Here is a 15,121-nt window from a genome sequence, read left to right on the forward strand (position 1 = left end):
GCAACATAGTTTCTGTAAGACACGTACATGAATGAATGATGTGGGTAGATTTGGCAGTTGTAGGAATTAGGACGAGAATTGTCTCAGTGTATTCACCATGTGAGGGTGCAGACGAGGATGAAGTTGACAGATTTTATGAAGCACTGAGTGACATCTTAATGAGGGTCAACAGCAAGGATAGGATAGTGCTAATGGGTGATTTCAGTGCAAGAGTTGGAAATAGTACTGAAGGATACAAAAAGGTGATGGGTAAATATAGGGAAGATATGGAAGCTAATGGGAATGGAAAGCATTTACTGGAATTCTGTGCTAGTATGGGATTAGAAGTTACGAATATATTCTTCAAGCATAAGGCTAGTCATCGCTACACATGGGAGGATGGGGGCACTAGATCCATAATATAACTATATCATAACCGACTTTGAATTCAGGAAATCTGTTATCTGTTAGGAATGTGTGGATATATTCTATATGATCTGTAGTAGACTAAGTATCTCTAGGCCTAAGATAGAGAAAGTAAAATCTGTTTGCAGGCAGATAAGGATAGAAAATCCCCAGGACAAGAAAATTTGACAGAAACACATCAATATGATTTGTGAAAAGTTCCAAACAATAGAGAGGAAGAAGGTTCAGGATATAGAAATAGAATGGGTGGCGTCCAGGGATGCTGTCATAGAAACAGCAAGGGAATGACTGGGAACAACTGTGTGTAAAGATGGGGAAAAAGCAAACATCTTGGTGGAATGATGATGTGAGGGCAGCTTGTAAACGTAAAAAGAAGGCTTATCAGAAATGGCTCCAAACAAGAACTGATACAGACAGTGAATTGTACGTAGATAAAAGAAACAGAGTGAAAGAAATCATTGCTGAATCCAAGAAGTTGTGGGAAGACTTTGGTAATAACCTGGAAAGGCTAGGTCAAGCAGAAGTGAAACCTTTCTGGACAGTAATAAAGAACCATAGAAAGGGAGGGGGGGGGGGCAAATCAGATTACTCATAATAGATGTTGTTAAAATCATGCTTGAGGAAGTGCAAAGGATGGTAAATATACTTCATTTTCATAAAGCAGCAGGAACAGATGAAATTCGACCTGAAATGGTAATATATAGTGGGAAGGCAGCGATAAAACAGCTTCAGAGATTAGCATGGAATGTTAGTAAAGTACCTTCTGTTTGGACAAAAGCAGTAATTGCACCTATCTATATGCAAGGGAACAGAAAGGATTGTAACAACTATCAAGGTATTTCACTGATCAGTATATTAGGCAGGGTGTTCACTGACATTTTGGAAGGGAGTGCGCATCAGTGTTTGAGCATAAGTTGGATGAAAACTAGCATGGTTTCAGATTACAGAGGGGTTGTTAAGATCAGATTTTCAGTATATGTCATGTAATTAAAATATTCTAGGAGAGGAATAGACAGTTATGTTCATGTTTTGTAGGTCTAGAGAAGATATATGAAAGAGTAATAAGGGAATAAATGTTTGCCATACTGGGGGGACTATGGGATTAGTGGTAGATTATTAAAAGGAATCAAAGGTATTTATGTTGACAGTTGGAGTGCAGTGAGAATTGATGCTAGGATGAGTTCTTGGCTCAAGGTTCTTACAGGGGTTAGACAAGGCTGTAATTTTTCATCTTTGTTGTTCATAGTTTACCTGGATCATCTACTGAAAAGTATAAAGTGGCAGAGGGGGATTCAGATAGGTAGAAATCTAGTAAGCAGTTTTTAGCCTATGCCGGTGAGTTGGTCTTAATGGCAAATTGTGCTGAAAGCCTGCAGTCTAATATCTTGGAACATGAAAATAGGTGCAATGATGTATGTATGTTGGGTATTCAGCCCGAAGGCTGGTTTGATTCTCCACAGCTCCGCCAACAGCTCTCATAAATAACTTAGGCATCACTGAAGAGGTGTACTAGGGAATGAGGAGTGAGGTAGTTTCCCATTGCTTTCCTCACCAAACCAGAAGTTCCTATTACAGATCAGTCTGCTGAGTCCACTGAAATGTATGCACCAACTGACCCTATGAGCAATATTTTCAAACTATTCATAACAGGGACTGGCTGCATAAGGAATGGTATTACTAGCATCGCTCTTACCCCGGTCACTTTCATATTGTCAAAGCCAAGGATGAGACTGAGGCAGGTCAATAAAAGTAACAAATTTACTCTAGCCTGTACCGGAAGACATAGTGCACTGTAAACACTACATCCTGTCAACAAAGGCATGGGTGCAATGATATGATATGAAAATTGGTCTTCACAAGACTAAAGTGATGTCAGTAGGTAAGTGACTTTAAGATATTGAATATCAGATTGGGAATATGAAGCTGGAATAGGTGGATCATTTCAAGTATGTGGGATGTGTGTTCTCCTAGGATGGTAGTATAGTAAGTGAGATTGAATCAAGGTGCAGCAAAGGTAGTGCACTGAGTTTGCAGTTGCAATCAACATTATTCTGTAAGAAAGAAGTCAGCTCCCAGACAAAACTATTCTTATACAAGTATGATTTCAGACTAACTTTGCTGTATGCGAGTAAAAGCTGGACAGACTCAGGATTTATTTATAAGTTATAGAAGAAACAGACATGAAACTAGCGAGAATGATTGCTGGTACAGTCAGGTGGGAACAATGACAGGAAGGTACTCAGAATGAGGAGATAAAGGCTAAGTTAAGAATGAACTTAATTGATGAGGCTGTATGCATGAACTGGCATCAGTGGGGGGTCATGTGAGGTGAATGGAGGAGGATAGGTTACCTAGGAGAATACTGGACTCTGTTATGGAGGGTAAGAGAAGTAGAGGGTGACCAAGATGATGATGATTAGGCTCAGTTTTTAATGATTTAAGATAAGAGGTATAAAACTAAATGAGGCCACACAGTTAGTTACAAATAGAGGATTGTGGCTAAGTTTAATGAAATCACAGAGGAATGCAGACTGAACGCTGAGAAGCATAACAGTTGTGGTATGTATGTACGTATGTACGAGGTTTGTCCGGAAAATACGTATAAATCCGTCGGGGTGACGTATCACGTATCGTGGAGGCGCCACCAGGTGGCACTGCTGTTGTCGCCAATCTTCTCAACGCTCAGTTTGAGTCGGAGAGCTCTGCGTGTCAGTAGCAGTGTGCGGCTGCTTGTTGAAAGTTACCCGTTTTCACCTGCCGTCGGTATGGAGCTCTCTCTGATTGAGGAACAGCGCATCAACATCAAGTCTCAGAGCTCGTGTGGCCCGAGTTCGACCAGATTTGGCACAAGGGGGCAGGTGGATCCTTCATCACGACAATGCGCCCGCTCACACGTCGCTCGTTGTGCGTGAGTTTTTGGCCCGAAGCTCAATCACTGTGACAGACCACCCGCCTTATTCACCCGATTTAGCCCCTTGTGACTTCTTCCTGTTCCCGAAATGCAAAATGGTGCTTCGGGGGCGGCACTTGGGTGATGTGGAAGCCATCAAGGGAGAAATGACACGGCAACTGAACAGCATCACAACTGAAGACTTTCAACAATGTTATCAACAGTGGAAACGGCGTTGGCAGAAGTGCATCTTGTCTCAGGGAGAGTACTTTGAAGGAGACCATATTGTAATACCTGAATAATTGTCAAATAAAGTTATTATTCAACTTTTATACGTATTTTCCGGACAAACCTCGTATGTTTTAATCCCTAGCAGTATTAAGCTCTTATATGCAACTCAATGTAACCATTATTAAATCTTTATAAAACAACATAATTTTTCTGTAATCTTTTTAATATTTTACTTGCAATAGGCATATATTAATTTGTGTAAATCATTTGTTCAGATTTTCCTTTTAATATATTCTTATTTCATTGTTATTTTCACACTTTCAGATTTACTGAACTGGTGGCAAACAGATACAGATCATGCTACTCTGATAATAGGTGAGCATAAAGACCTGAATGTGACTCAGGTATTCATTCATTTCATTTTCTTGTCTGGATCAAACATGATTCTTCCAGAACTCAGCAGCGAGGACACCTCTGGTATTGACAGCCCATAGAACACCTTGGGAGCATAACTGACTCATGTTTTGGCAGATTAGCAGATGCTCCTGATTCTGAGTGCCTCTGCACTCACAAAGGATGTCTTTTGATGCATGAAGGAATCCGTGCTTCATTAAGTTGTCCTTACATTTCATGTAAACCGTTGAGACACTTTCAGCATAAATGTTAACAAAGCTGTACTAATATATAATGTTGCTTTGTTTTTCCCAAAATTTCCATTTCTAAATTTAGGGTGCAGGAATTATTTGCATACATACAGTACTTACATTTTGAAAGCATTTAGTTTCAGGTGGTTTCTGTTATAATATAGCTCAAACTATTTCAAACCATTTTTAAGTTTCTCCTGAAACTCTTTCCATACACTGCTAGTGCAGTGTTATCAGTGTAGATGAAGTGTCACGTGTATTCCAGTACTGACTGGTCATTAGTGAAAATGTTATACAATCCAGGTGCTTAACATAGTTCCTCATGGAAGCCCATTCTTGCTCTCCCTTGAAGAGTAACAAAGAAATGGTTGTTCTGAAGAAAGGTCTGAATAATGGACATAAGGTGGCAGTAGCCGATAAATTTTTTGTAAGAGCAATCAATGTTCTACAGTGTCATAAGCTGCAGATAAATCGACAAATACTCTAGTTATCATTTTATTCTCAAATCCATCTTTGTTGTGCTATGTTAGATTAAGAATTTGGCTGCAGCAAGAGTTTCCAGCTCTGAAACCTGCATAGGCTACTCTCTTATGAAACCTGCGTACTCTTTTATGAATTTTTCCTCAAGGATTGGGCTGTTCATATTTAGAATCATTCTTCTCAGCAGTATTTTTTGGTTGGTGCAACAATAGCTTATTAATTCTAACAAACAGCCTTTGTAAGAGTTTGGGCACAACATTTTTTCTGATCGATCCTCAGTCCATCTAGCCTTGCAGGTTTGTTTTGAAGTCTGGATAAGTTCTTCTATTATAACTGAAGTCTGAAAGTAATTCCTTTCTTGCTGAGTATTATTGATCACTCATGATCTGTTCTTTTTCACAGCAGATTTTCTATTCTGGAGCAGCTGACATGAGAGAAGTTTTCTTTCAAAACAGGTATCTCCACCCAGGTTCTTCAGAGCAGTCCATGCATTCCTGTCAAGGTTCTACACTAGATCGCATCATCTCTTCTTCCTATTTTCAGATATTGAATTCATTAATATTTATCCACCCTTAGTGGTGTCCTCTGAGAAAGGATCATGGTGATATAGATCCTGATAATGATCTAGAAGTGGTTTATTGTCTGTTGTTAGATCAGGGGGTAAATTTTCTGCATCCCCTTAGAATATGTTTTCTAGATATCTCCTGTACCAGGTTTAAAAAGGAATTATAATTCTCTAGAGTAGAAAGAATTTGTTGTCTTTATCTAGCTCCTTGTTAAAATTTTCCCAATTGGCTTCCTTGTAATTGAACCTTCACTTGAAAGTAACATTTTTTTGGTTTTACTGTAGTTTCACTTTCGCATTTGATATGATCATGGAAATGGTTTGCTGATAATGATCTTTCTCTACCCTGGGCAGAGATTCTTCTGATAGCATTTTAGCCTCTCCTCCAGCAACCATTATTGAAGGATGATGGTTGCTTTGGATCATGCACAAGCTGTAGATCATATCTTATAGCCCATGCTTCAAGTATAAATCTCCCTTCGTCAGTGACGGAATATCCCTCTGATATGCTCCTGCAGTTGAAATCACTTACCAAAAACCTAGAAGAATGATCAACAAAATTCTGAAGTGCAGTGAATTTAAATGTTGTATCATGCAGTTTATTGATGGAGGTTGCACTGAAATTTGATGTTCCTGCCATAAGAATTTTAATGTCATTCTCCTCTGTAAGGGATGCAGATGGAATATCCAAATTAGGTTTTGTAAATACAGTAAAATCTCTCTCTAACTGGCACCTTAGGGACAAAAAAAATTGTCCGTTATGAAGGGGTGTCTGCCCGAGAGAGGGCATGAAACTGGTTCCATTAAACATGACTTAGAACACAGTAACCCATGTATTGCATGCATTAAAAACTCTCACAAATAATTCTGTTTAGTATTGTACAATGTGAAAAAGCTGTAGATGCGCTACTGCAGCTGCGATGTACCAAAGAGATAGAAACACTTCTATAGAAACATCTATTGAACACACTGTACACTATTACCGTTCACCATATTAAAATGAAGAACAACATATGAATTTTTGAAACTTTAAATAAAAATGAACATATAGCAATCTCTAGTAAAACGTTAGGACTTTTAAAAATCCTTAATGTTCATTTGTTTTGTCCACTTCGGTTTAGCAATGATATTTTCACTATGTACAATTAAATCCTGTGTCAAATTTACACCTTTTTTCTCATTTTGTTTACAATACAATTATTTCAGTCGCGCTTAACAAAGTCAAGAGCCTTACTGTACGAGGTTACTGGCAACACATTAATTTCCATATTTTCTTTAATGTCATCATTAGCATTGCGTTCACTGCCGCTTTTGTCAAAATCTTCATATTTGTCCTCCTTCCCTTGGATTGACTGAAGAATCATTTTCGTGTCTCCACTCTCACATATATGAAAATGAAAATCTACAACCTGTTTTCCAGTCATTGACTGGGTCAGGGATGGAATGAATGAAGCCCCCATCTAGCGGTGATGATAGGAATTGTGCCGGCTGTCAAAGCCTGTGGCACTCCTCTGGAGCAATGATTAATGACTGACAGATGAAATTTAATGATAGTGGAGAGTGTTGCTGGAATGAAAGATGACAGAGAAAACTGGAGTACCCGGAGAAAAACCTGTCTCGCCTCCGCTTTGTCCAGCACAAATCTCACATGGAGTGACCGGGATTTGAACCACGGAACCCAGCGGTGAGAGGCTGATGTGCTGCCATCTGAGTCACGGAGGCTCTCTCCACTCTCACACTCTGTTGGAATATCTGAATCAATTTCGATGTAAGTGTTCCCTTTCTACCCTGTAACCTGCTGCATTCTAATTAACTGTTGTATTGCTTCCATGCTGTCAGAAATATCAGATTCTATTTTGGGATGTCCACCACTAGCTGGAGACTCAGCTTTCAGAAAGCAGTTATGAATTGTTGAAGCTGTAACGTTATCCACAATATTGCTTGAAGAACATTCAGTCCCTTTAAAAGTGTTTGAAAGGTTACTTTATTCCTATTAAGTTCTGATACAGTGTGCTTTGTCACTAACTGTATCTACATAGCCTTGAAGTTCTGGATCACTCCTTGGTTTACAGCTGAGAAAATGATGTTACATTTGGTGGGAAAAAGACGATCTTCACATTTTGCAACGTAATTGTATCTAAAAGCAATCCTGCAATTTACAAAGGTGATAAAATGAGTGTATCCTCCTAATTCAATACATCATATATTCCATCATTAGATGGAGTAATCAAATTCAAACATGTTTCAGCTCATTTGAGCCATCTTCAGTGAAAAAGGGGTTGAAATAATTTACATAATACAAGCTAAAAAATGCCAAAAAACATAATGAAGGAATAAATGAAAACAAAAAAGAGAGCTTAGATGGAAACAAAATTAGCACAATATACAGTATTTATTTCATGTGGTGCAAAAAACAACTCACTTAGCACTTCCCTATTTATCATGAGGTCTCTCAATATAGTTGATTTCATGCCTATGACCTTTGGTCTTGGTTTTGTTAGCCCTCTGTGTATTTCCTGAAGCATCAAAACATCACAGCTTTTGTGCTTACACATGCTGCATCTTCCAATAGCACTTCCTTATCTCAGGATAAACCCTCAAAATTCACTAATGTTATTGGTTATGACCTTGGAAAAGGCCTTTTGGAAGGCGTTCTGCCTATGTTCATTGTCTTTGATCTAGTAGTGAAAAAATTAGATCAGAATGCTGTCACTAAGCATTCTACATGGAGACTTCTTTAGATTTTGCTGCTCATATGTTGCACTTCATGCACAAAAGATTTCATCCTTACTGTCCTGAACCTCTCTATGCACTAAGTTCTTCCAGGTCATTTGCTATACTTCTATTGTTCATTCACTATCCCTACAATAAATGTAATGAGTATAGGGAGTGTAGATGGTGTCTGTGCAAATGTAGTTCAATAAAGACTTCTCAGGAAGAATTCTAGATCTCCCCAAGATCCTTATTTCTTATATATTTCTTTTCATTACCCTTTCACTTTCATTACTTTTACCAAATATTCATTTATTTATTTTTGTTTGTATAAAGTGTTTATTTTCTGTACAACATTGTTCAATATTTCAGTGTGAACGTTTATGATGGGCCATATGCTGTCGATGTTAAAAGACTTGGGAGGTTCTGTGGAAACATTACTCACTCTCCACCAGTTGTGCGCTCCAGTGGAAATGCCATGGTGATTCAGTACCTCACATACACCTATATTAGATTTCACCATTTTGAAGCAGACATCCTCTTCACTTACGGTAACTAAATATATCTGCTAATAGAATTAATGCAAGAGGGTTAAATTTATTTGTCTGTATCTACCTAGATAAATGTCTATATATCTAGTCATATATCTATTAAAACAGAATATAATGAGTTTACAAGATGTGCCCATTTTCCAGGAACAGTCACCAAATTTAATTCTATAACTTCTTAATTCATAATTTTTATAAAGATACTCGAGTAGTATTTATGGTTTCTGTTCGGTGTGCTCTCTGGTTGTGATTTCTTTGCTCTGCTCCTTGCACTCATGTGCAGTGAGCTTTTTGGATACAAGTGAATGCCAGAATGAATAACTGTTTATTTTGCAGCGGTTTGTGTTGTCTGTGAGCACATGATACGACATGATATACCGTTTGAAAATGTCCAATTAACAAAAGTGTTCAAAAAGTGTTTCAATATTGAAGGATATTCTTTTTCTCTGTTGGTATTTAAATGAATTGGTTGCCATTTGTTCTTTATGCCAAACAACATTCAGTGTCAGGAATAGAGGGAAAACCATAGTTTCAGAACAGGTGGGAACACAAAAGCATGAAGCGCTTTGAGTTGTGGATTTGGTAACTTGAAGTGAGTAAATAAGTAGAATGAATATTTTTAGTGATTATAATGAGTATGTTTATCTTTTAAAATGGGTATGAAAGAATGTAACTGAATGGAAAACTTATATATCTTACAACACTAAAGTAGATATATTTTACTTGTAATTATACCTGGCCATGGAAACTGAGAAAATATTCTACCCGTTCAAATCAACGTCTCAGTATGTCCAGCCAACATGTGAGGGTTCTCCTAGGACTCTTTTTACACTTGATCTTCCCTTATATAATTATTTGCAGGAGGCTGGAAGTTTTTGGGTACCCTATGATGTGGCTGAAGTAGGAGAGCTTATTGATCTTAACAGACCTGCACAGTTCTTTTTTCTTTACTCATCCTGGTCAATACTTCCTCATTCTGTATTCTGTCTATCCAGCTGATATGAAGCATTCGACCAGACCAACATTTCAAATGCTTCTAATCATCTCATTGTGATTTTCGTCATAGTCCAAGACTTGACTCTATACACTGTGACGGAGAACACATAGTACCGTGTGATCCTTACCTGAAGCTACAATGGTAGTCCTCTGCTGCAGACCACATACTGGAGGCTTGTAAATGTTGCCCTGGTCTTCTCAGTGTGGCACTTTATTTCCTGGGAATTGTCCCACTGCTCATTAATGATGCTGTCTAGGCATGTGATCTTCTTGACCCTCTGTATCAGCACACCTTTGACCCATAGACCTGGATGTATGACAGAGTCCTTGCTCACAATTATGTATTTGGTTTTATATATGTTAAAATTTAGACCAATGTTTTCACATACTTCTGTCACATTTGACAGGATCTTCTGCAGGTTCACTGTGATGCCACCATCTACATTATGCAGAGCCTCCCTGAAGCAGGGCTCTGAATACTAGGTTGAATAGAAGTGGGGACAGAATACAGCTTTGTCTCATGCCTCATTTGAAGTGTTAATCATAGAGACATGGAGACAAAATAGATTTGATAGGAGGGGGAATATTCATACTGGTGAAAGAAGAATTTATAAGTTAGGAAAAGTTAACAGTGAGAAACATAAAACTCTAGGTGTAAGGTTAATCTCTAAAGATAATAGGTTACTTGATGTTTTTGGGGTGTACAGGCCTGGAAGAGATGATAATGATGCTGTCACAGGATTATTTGATAACATAATGAGCTATGTGGGGAACAAAACAGAAAAGAATTGATTTCAATGGGTGATCTCAATTTACCATATGTTAACTGGAAAGGTAGTGTGAATAACAGAAAGCATGACCAATAAATGGTAAATTAATTAATGCAGGAAGGGAAGCTGAATCCAAAAGTGATGATATAAACTAGAGGGAAGAATATTCTAGATGTGATGCTGATAACACCAGATAAGCCTTTCAGAAAATCTGAAGTGATAGGTGGTATAAGTAATCACAAAACTATTCTGTCATAGTTTTAAAACATGCGATAGAAAGGAAGGTTGTAAAAGTAGGGCTATTAGAGCATACCATGTGGCTAATAATTTCGTGTGGCTATTTCTAGCCGAGTGCAGCCCTTGTGAGGCAGACCCTCCAATGAGGGTGGGCGGCATCTGCCACGTGTAGGTAACTGCGTGTTATTGTGGTGGAGGATAGTGTTGTGTGTGGTGTGTGAGTTGCAGAGATGTTGGGGACAGCACAAACACCCAGCCCCTGGGCCACTGGAATTAACCGATGAAGGTTAAAATCCCCGACCCGGCCGGGAATCGAACCCGGGACCCTCTGAACCGAAGGCCAGTACGCTGATCATTCAGCCAACGAGTCGGACACCATGTGGCTGATAAGACAATGATGAGGGAGTTTATAAAAACTATGATCAGTGGAAAAGGCAAATAAAAGTATAAACAGTCTGTGGAATGGGTTTAAAGCAATTGTTGAGAAGTGTGAAAACAGGTGTGTACCTCTAAAGGTGGTAAGGAATGGTAAAACACCACTATTATGACAGAGAAAAAAATTAAGTTGGAGGTGCAAGTTAGGAAGAAATACAGTTCGGAATAGTGGCGAAGGTAAGGAAAGATTGAAATAACTTACCAAGATATTGAATTTAGCAAAGAAGTCAGCTAAGAATAATATGATGGCAAGTATAATTGGCAGAAAAATGAATTTTACAAAATGGAAGGATATGTACAGGTACTTTAAGGCAGAAACAGGTTCCCGGAACATTAATGACCAAGGGGATTGTATATGTGAGGTAAAAGTATTTAGTTTGCAGTATTTAAAGGTAGTTGGATATGAGGATAATGTCCATGGAGAGAAATGGACTGATACTAGTGAAGTACTGAAATTTACCTATGATAACAAAGATATTTATAAAAAAGGTGAAAACGTTGAAGACTAGCAAATCAACTTGAACCAGTTTATTTTCTTGGAAAGCATTCTTCCTGATTTTATTTGACACATTTGTGAAATTACTAACTGGTTTGAGAGAAGGCAGTTTGGGTTTAGGAAAGGTTATTCCTGTGAGGCTCAACTTGTAGGATTCCAGCAAGATAGCAATATTTTAGTTTCAGGAGGTCAAATGAACTGCATCGCTATTGACTTATCCAAGGCTTTTGGTAAGAAAGGTTATGGGAGACTACTGACAAAAATGAGGGTTATTGGACTAGTCGAATGGGTGGCTAAATTTCTAACATATCTCAGAGAATTAGAGTACGTGAAGCTTTTTATCTGATCCTATAATAATGAAAAGAGGAATTCTGCAAGTCAGTATTATTGGACCTTTATGTTTCTGACATACACCAATGATATGACTAAAGAACAGGAATCACAAATAAGGATTTAGGTGGATGCTGTTATACTGTATAGAGTTGTAAATAAAATACAGGTTTGTGAGCAACTGCAAAAAGACCTTGACAGTGTTATGAGATGCACAAGAGAGAAAGGTATGATAGCAAATTGGGTGAAAAGTCAGGTTGTAAGGTTCACCAGAAGGAAAATTTCTCTTGTTTTAATTACTCTGTTTCTGGAGTGGAATTTTCTCATGGGGATCATTGTAAATAAACTGAAACTTGTCCAAAGTGGAATCCACTGAGACCAAGAAAAGTAATCACATTGAGCAAGTTCCCATTTTGAACAAAATTAGACAAAATGTTTCAGAAATTACTTACTCCTGTTTCTTTAGTCCAGTTTGGTCATGTCTCTGTAATGTGTGTAGCTTGAGGTAAGTATTTTATGAATCACTCATACACTATATAACACACTTACCACACTATCGTACTTCTAACACTGAATACTAGTCAAATTATGATTTCGTCTTCTACATGCCTAACAAAGAAATCTGTTCTTGATGTCTTATCTTTTTCAATACAGTCTTTAGCACTGTACAGTGTTCAAGGAGTTGCAGTGAGTTCAAGCTAATAGCATATTTTGTGTCACTGACACAGTGAATAGCTTGTTCATAATGAGATCTCACAGTTCTCTCTTTATCCAGCAGAAACGTACCGTAAACTGTATTTTGCAATGTCCGCTCACCTGTTCCACACGTACACCTTGGCGACATGATACCGATCCTTTAATTTTTCAACACATCCAGTCTTTGTCGGAGGATTACTCTTCCCATTTATTTTATTCACGGATCATTCTTTAATTCCCAATGACTTATTAATCCAGTCGGGTTCATTATTGATAATTTATTTCCACTAGATTCCAGTTTATTCAACATTAATAACATTCAAAGGCATACCAAGTGCGCAGGAACCATAAATTTTGTTCACACTGGACACGATTCCACTTTATACACATACCTAGGTGTTAATATAAGGAAAGAGCTTTATTGGAGTAATCACATTAAGAGGGCTGTAAATAGAGGTTCAGATCTCATCACATGATTATGAGGATATTTAGGAGTTTGTAAGGAAGGGAAGGAAGGAGAGGTCATATAAGTCACTGGTAAGAGTCCGGTTAGAATATGATTCCAGTGTATGGTATCTTCACCAGGATTACTTGATATAACAACTGGAAAAAAGTCCTAGGGAAAGTAGCACGATTTTTTCTGGGTGATTTCTGACAAAAGAGTGATGCATTATTGAGAATTTACTAACTTTAGGCTGTGAAGGCTTGAGAGTAAGAAGATGAACAGCTCAGCTAAGTGGTACGTTCCGAGTTGACAGCAGAGATGTGGCATGAAATGACATCAGTAGTTGAATAAGCTTGAATGGGGTTTTTAAAAGTAGGAAAGATCATAATATGATGATAAGGTTAGAATTCAAAAGGGTAAATTGGGTCTGATATTTGTTTATAGAAGAGGAATTAGGGATTGGAGTAATTTACCAAGGACCGAACAAGTTGGCCATGCGGTTAGGATCGTGCAGCTGTGACCTTGTATTCGGGAGATAGTGGGCTCGAACCCCACTGTCGGCAGCCCTGAAGATGGTTTTCCATGGTTTCCTATTTTCACACCAGGCAAATGCTGGGGCTGTACCTTAATCAAGGCCACGGCCGCCTCCTTCCCACTCCTAGCCCTTTCCTATCCCATCGTCGCTATAAGACCTATCTGTGTCGGCGCGACGTTACACAAATTGTACTATAATATAATAATTTATCAAGGGAGATGTTTGTTCCAAGTTCTTTGAAATCATTAGACTAGGTAAACAACTGATTGGGAATCTGCCACCTGGATGACAGCACTAAATGCAAATCAGAGGTGACTGACTGATGACTGATACAATATTTTGTTGTCCTATTGGCAGGATTAATAATGTATGTCATAACTTATGGAACAGAATTAAATATCCTATAAAAATACACAGTACAAGGAGAATGTAGCACTGTGGACACATGAAAGATTCAGCCCCTGTTAAGTATCTTCATTTCTTAGGAATTGTTGGTAAATAAATCTTCTGAAGACAGCCATAAAGAGATGCTACTTTCTATATCTGGCTTCATACTTCGTTAACACAGCTGTTTATGACAGTAAATGCAGTTTCGTGGCAAATACTTTAAAACTATGAAGAAAATACATTTCAACATTTTTATATGAAATTTAACTGTAAATCCTATAAATCTTATTCTCCTTTCATGGTAGGAGAAGCAGTTTGCCCAATATTTTGTTTTTCATCAGTTAAAACATTAACCAAAACACATAAAAGCATATTTACCTTTAAAAAATAGAGTTAAGAAAGTAATGCATATGAACTTTTATTGCAGAAAATTGAATTGTAAGTACACTTGCTCCATTCTTAATAGGACTAATTGCAGGTGGTATATTTACTTTCTGAATTGCTTTTAAATTTTATTTTGCTGCATGACCCCATTAGGAGCCAGCATCTTAGAAAGTAGCCTATATGTTATATCAGGTCACACTAATTGGTATGAAATTATATTCAGATACATCAAGTTGTTCAGACATGATGGTTCCACAAACAAACACATTTTCACATTTAGTATATTAGTATGGATATCAAAATTATTGTTAAAAACTGGTATACAATAATATTCTCCAAACAACATTTGGAAAATATTATATAAGGTGGTTTACCAGATAGCTGTGTGGTTTTGAGTAAAAACAATACTAAGATACTAAGAGGTGTTACTAATTTCATGTTGTTAGACTGGGCTGGATGAAACAAAAAACACAATGAAATACAATTGTATTTATTTAGATATTACTTCCTCTATAATTCATTCATGATCTTCCAGGTGAAAGTGTAGGGTGTGGTGGCAGAATAAATGCCACTTCGTCTGCACAGACAATCCGTTCTCCTGATGTGGACAGAGACAACCGGTATGAAGCAAACTTGGACTGTCACTGGTTAATCAGAGCCCAAGATGGTCAGGTGCTCAATGTGCGCATGACTTCTTTCCAGCTGGAGCCTTGTAACAACACCAATACCAACAGCAGCAACTACTGTGGCTGCGACTTCCTGGAGGTTAGTAATAATTAATGTGGTAAGCAGAATTATTGTGTACTTTAAAACTCTGATGAACAACCACCTACCGGGTGAGTTGGCCATGCGGTTAGAAGCGTGCAGCTGTGAGCTCGCATCCGGGTTATAGTGGGTTCGAACCCCACTGTCGGCAGCCCTGAAGATGGTTTTTT

General features: G+C 38.0%; 1 protein-coding gene across 1 annotated transcript in view; it reads left to right on the plus strand.

Annotated features, from left to right (window-relative positions):
* Cubn (Cubilin) overlaps window positions 1–15,121 on the plus strand; it is an 882,604-nt gene that overhangs the window by 718,726 nt on the left and 148,757 nt on the right. The window contains exons 57-59 of the mRNA XM_068225286.1: window positions 3,851–3,901; window positions 8,300–8,478; window positions 14,722–14,951. Coding sequence (XP_068081387.1) covers window positions 3,851–3,901; window positions 8,300–8,478; window positions 14,722–14,951 — 460 coding nt within the window. The remainder of the gene's footprint in view (window positions 1–3,850; window positions 3,902–8,299; window positions 8,479–14,721; window positions 14,952–15,121) is intronic.

Source organism: Anabrus simplex, chromosome 1 (assembly GCF_040414725.1).
Source record: "Anabrus simplex isolate iqAnaSimp1 chromosome 1, ASM4041472v1, whole genome shotgun sequence".
Lineage (NCBI taxonomy): Eukaryota > Metazoa > Arthropoda > Insecta > Orthoptera > Tettigoniidae > Anabrus > Anabrus simplex.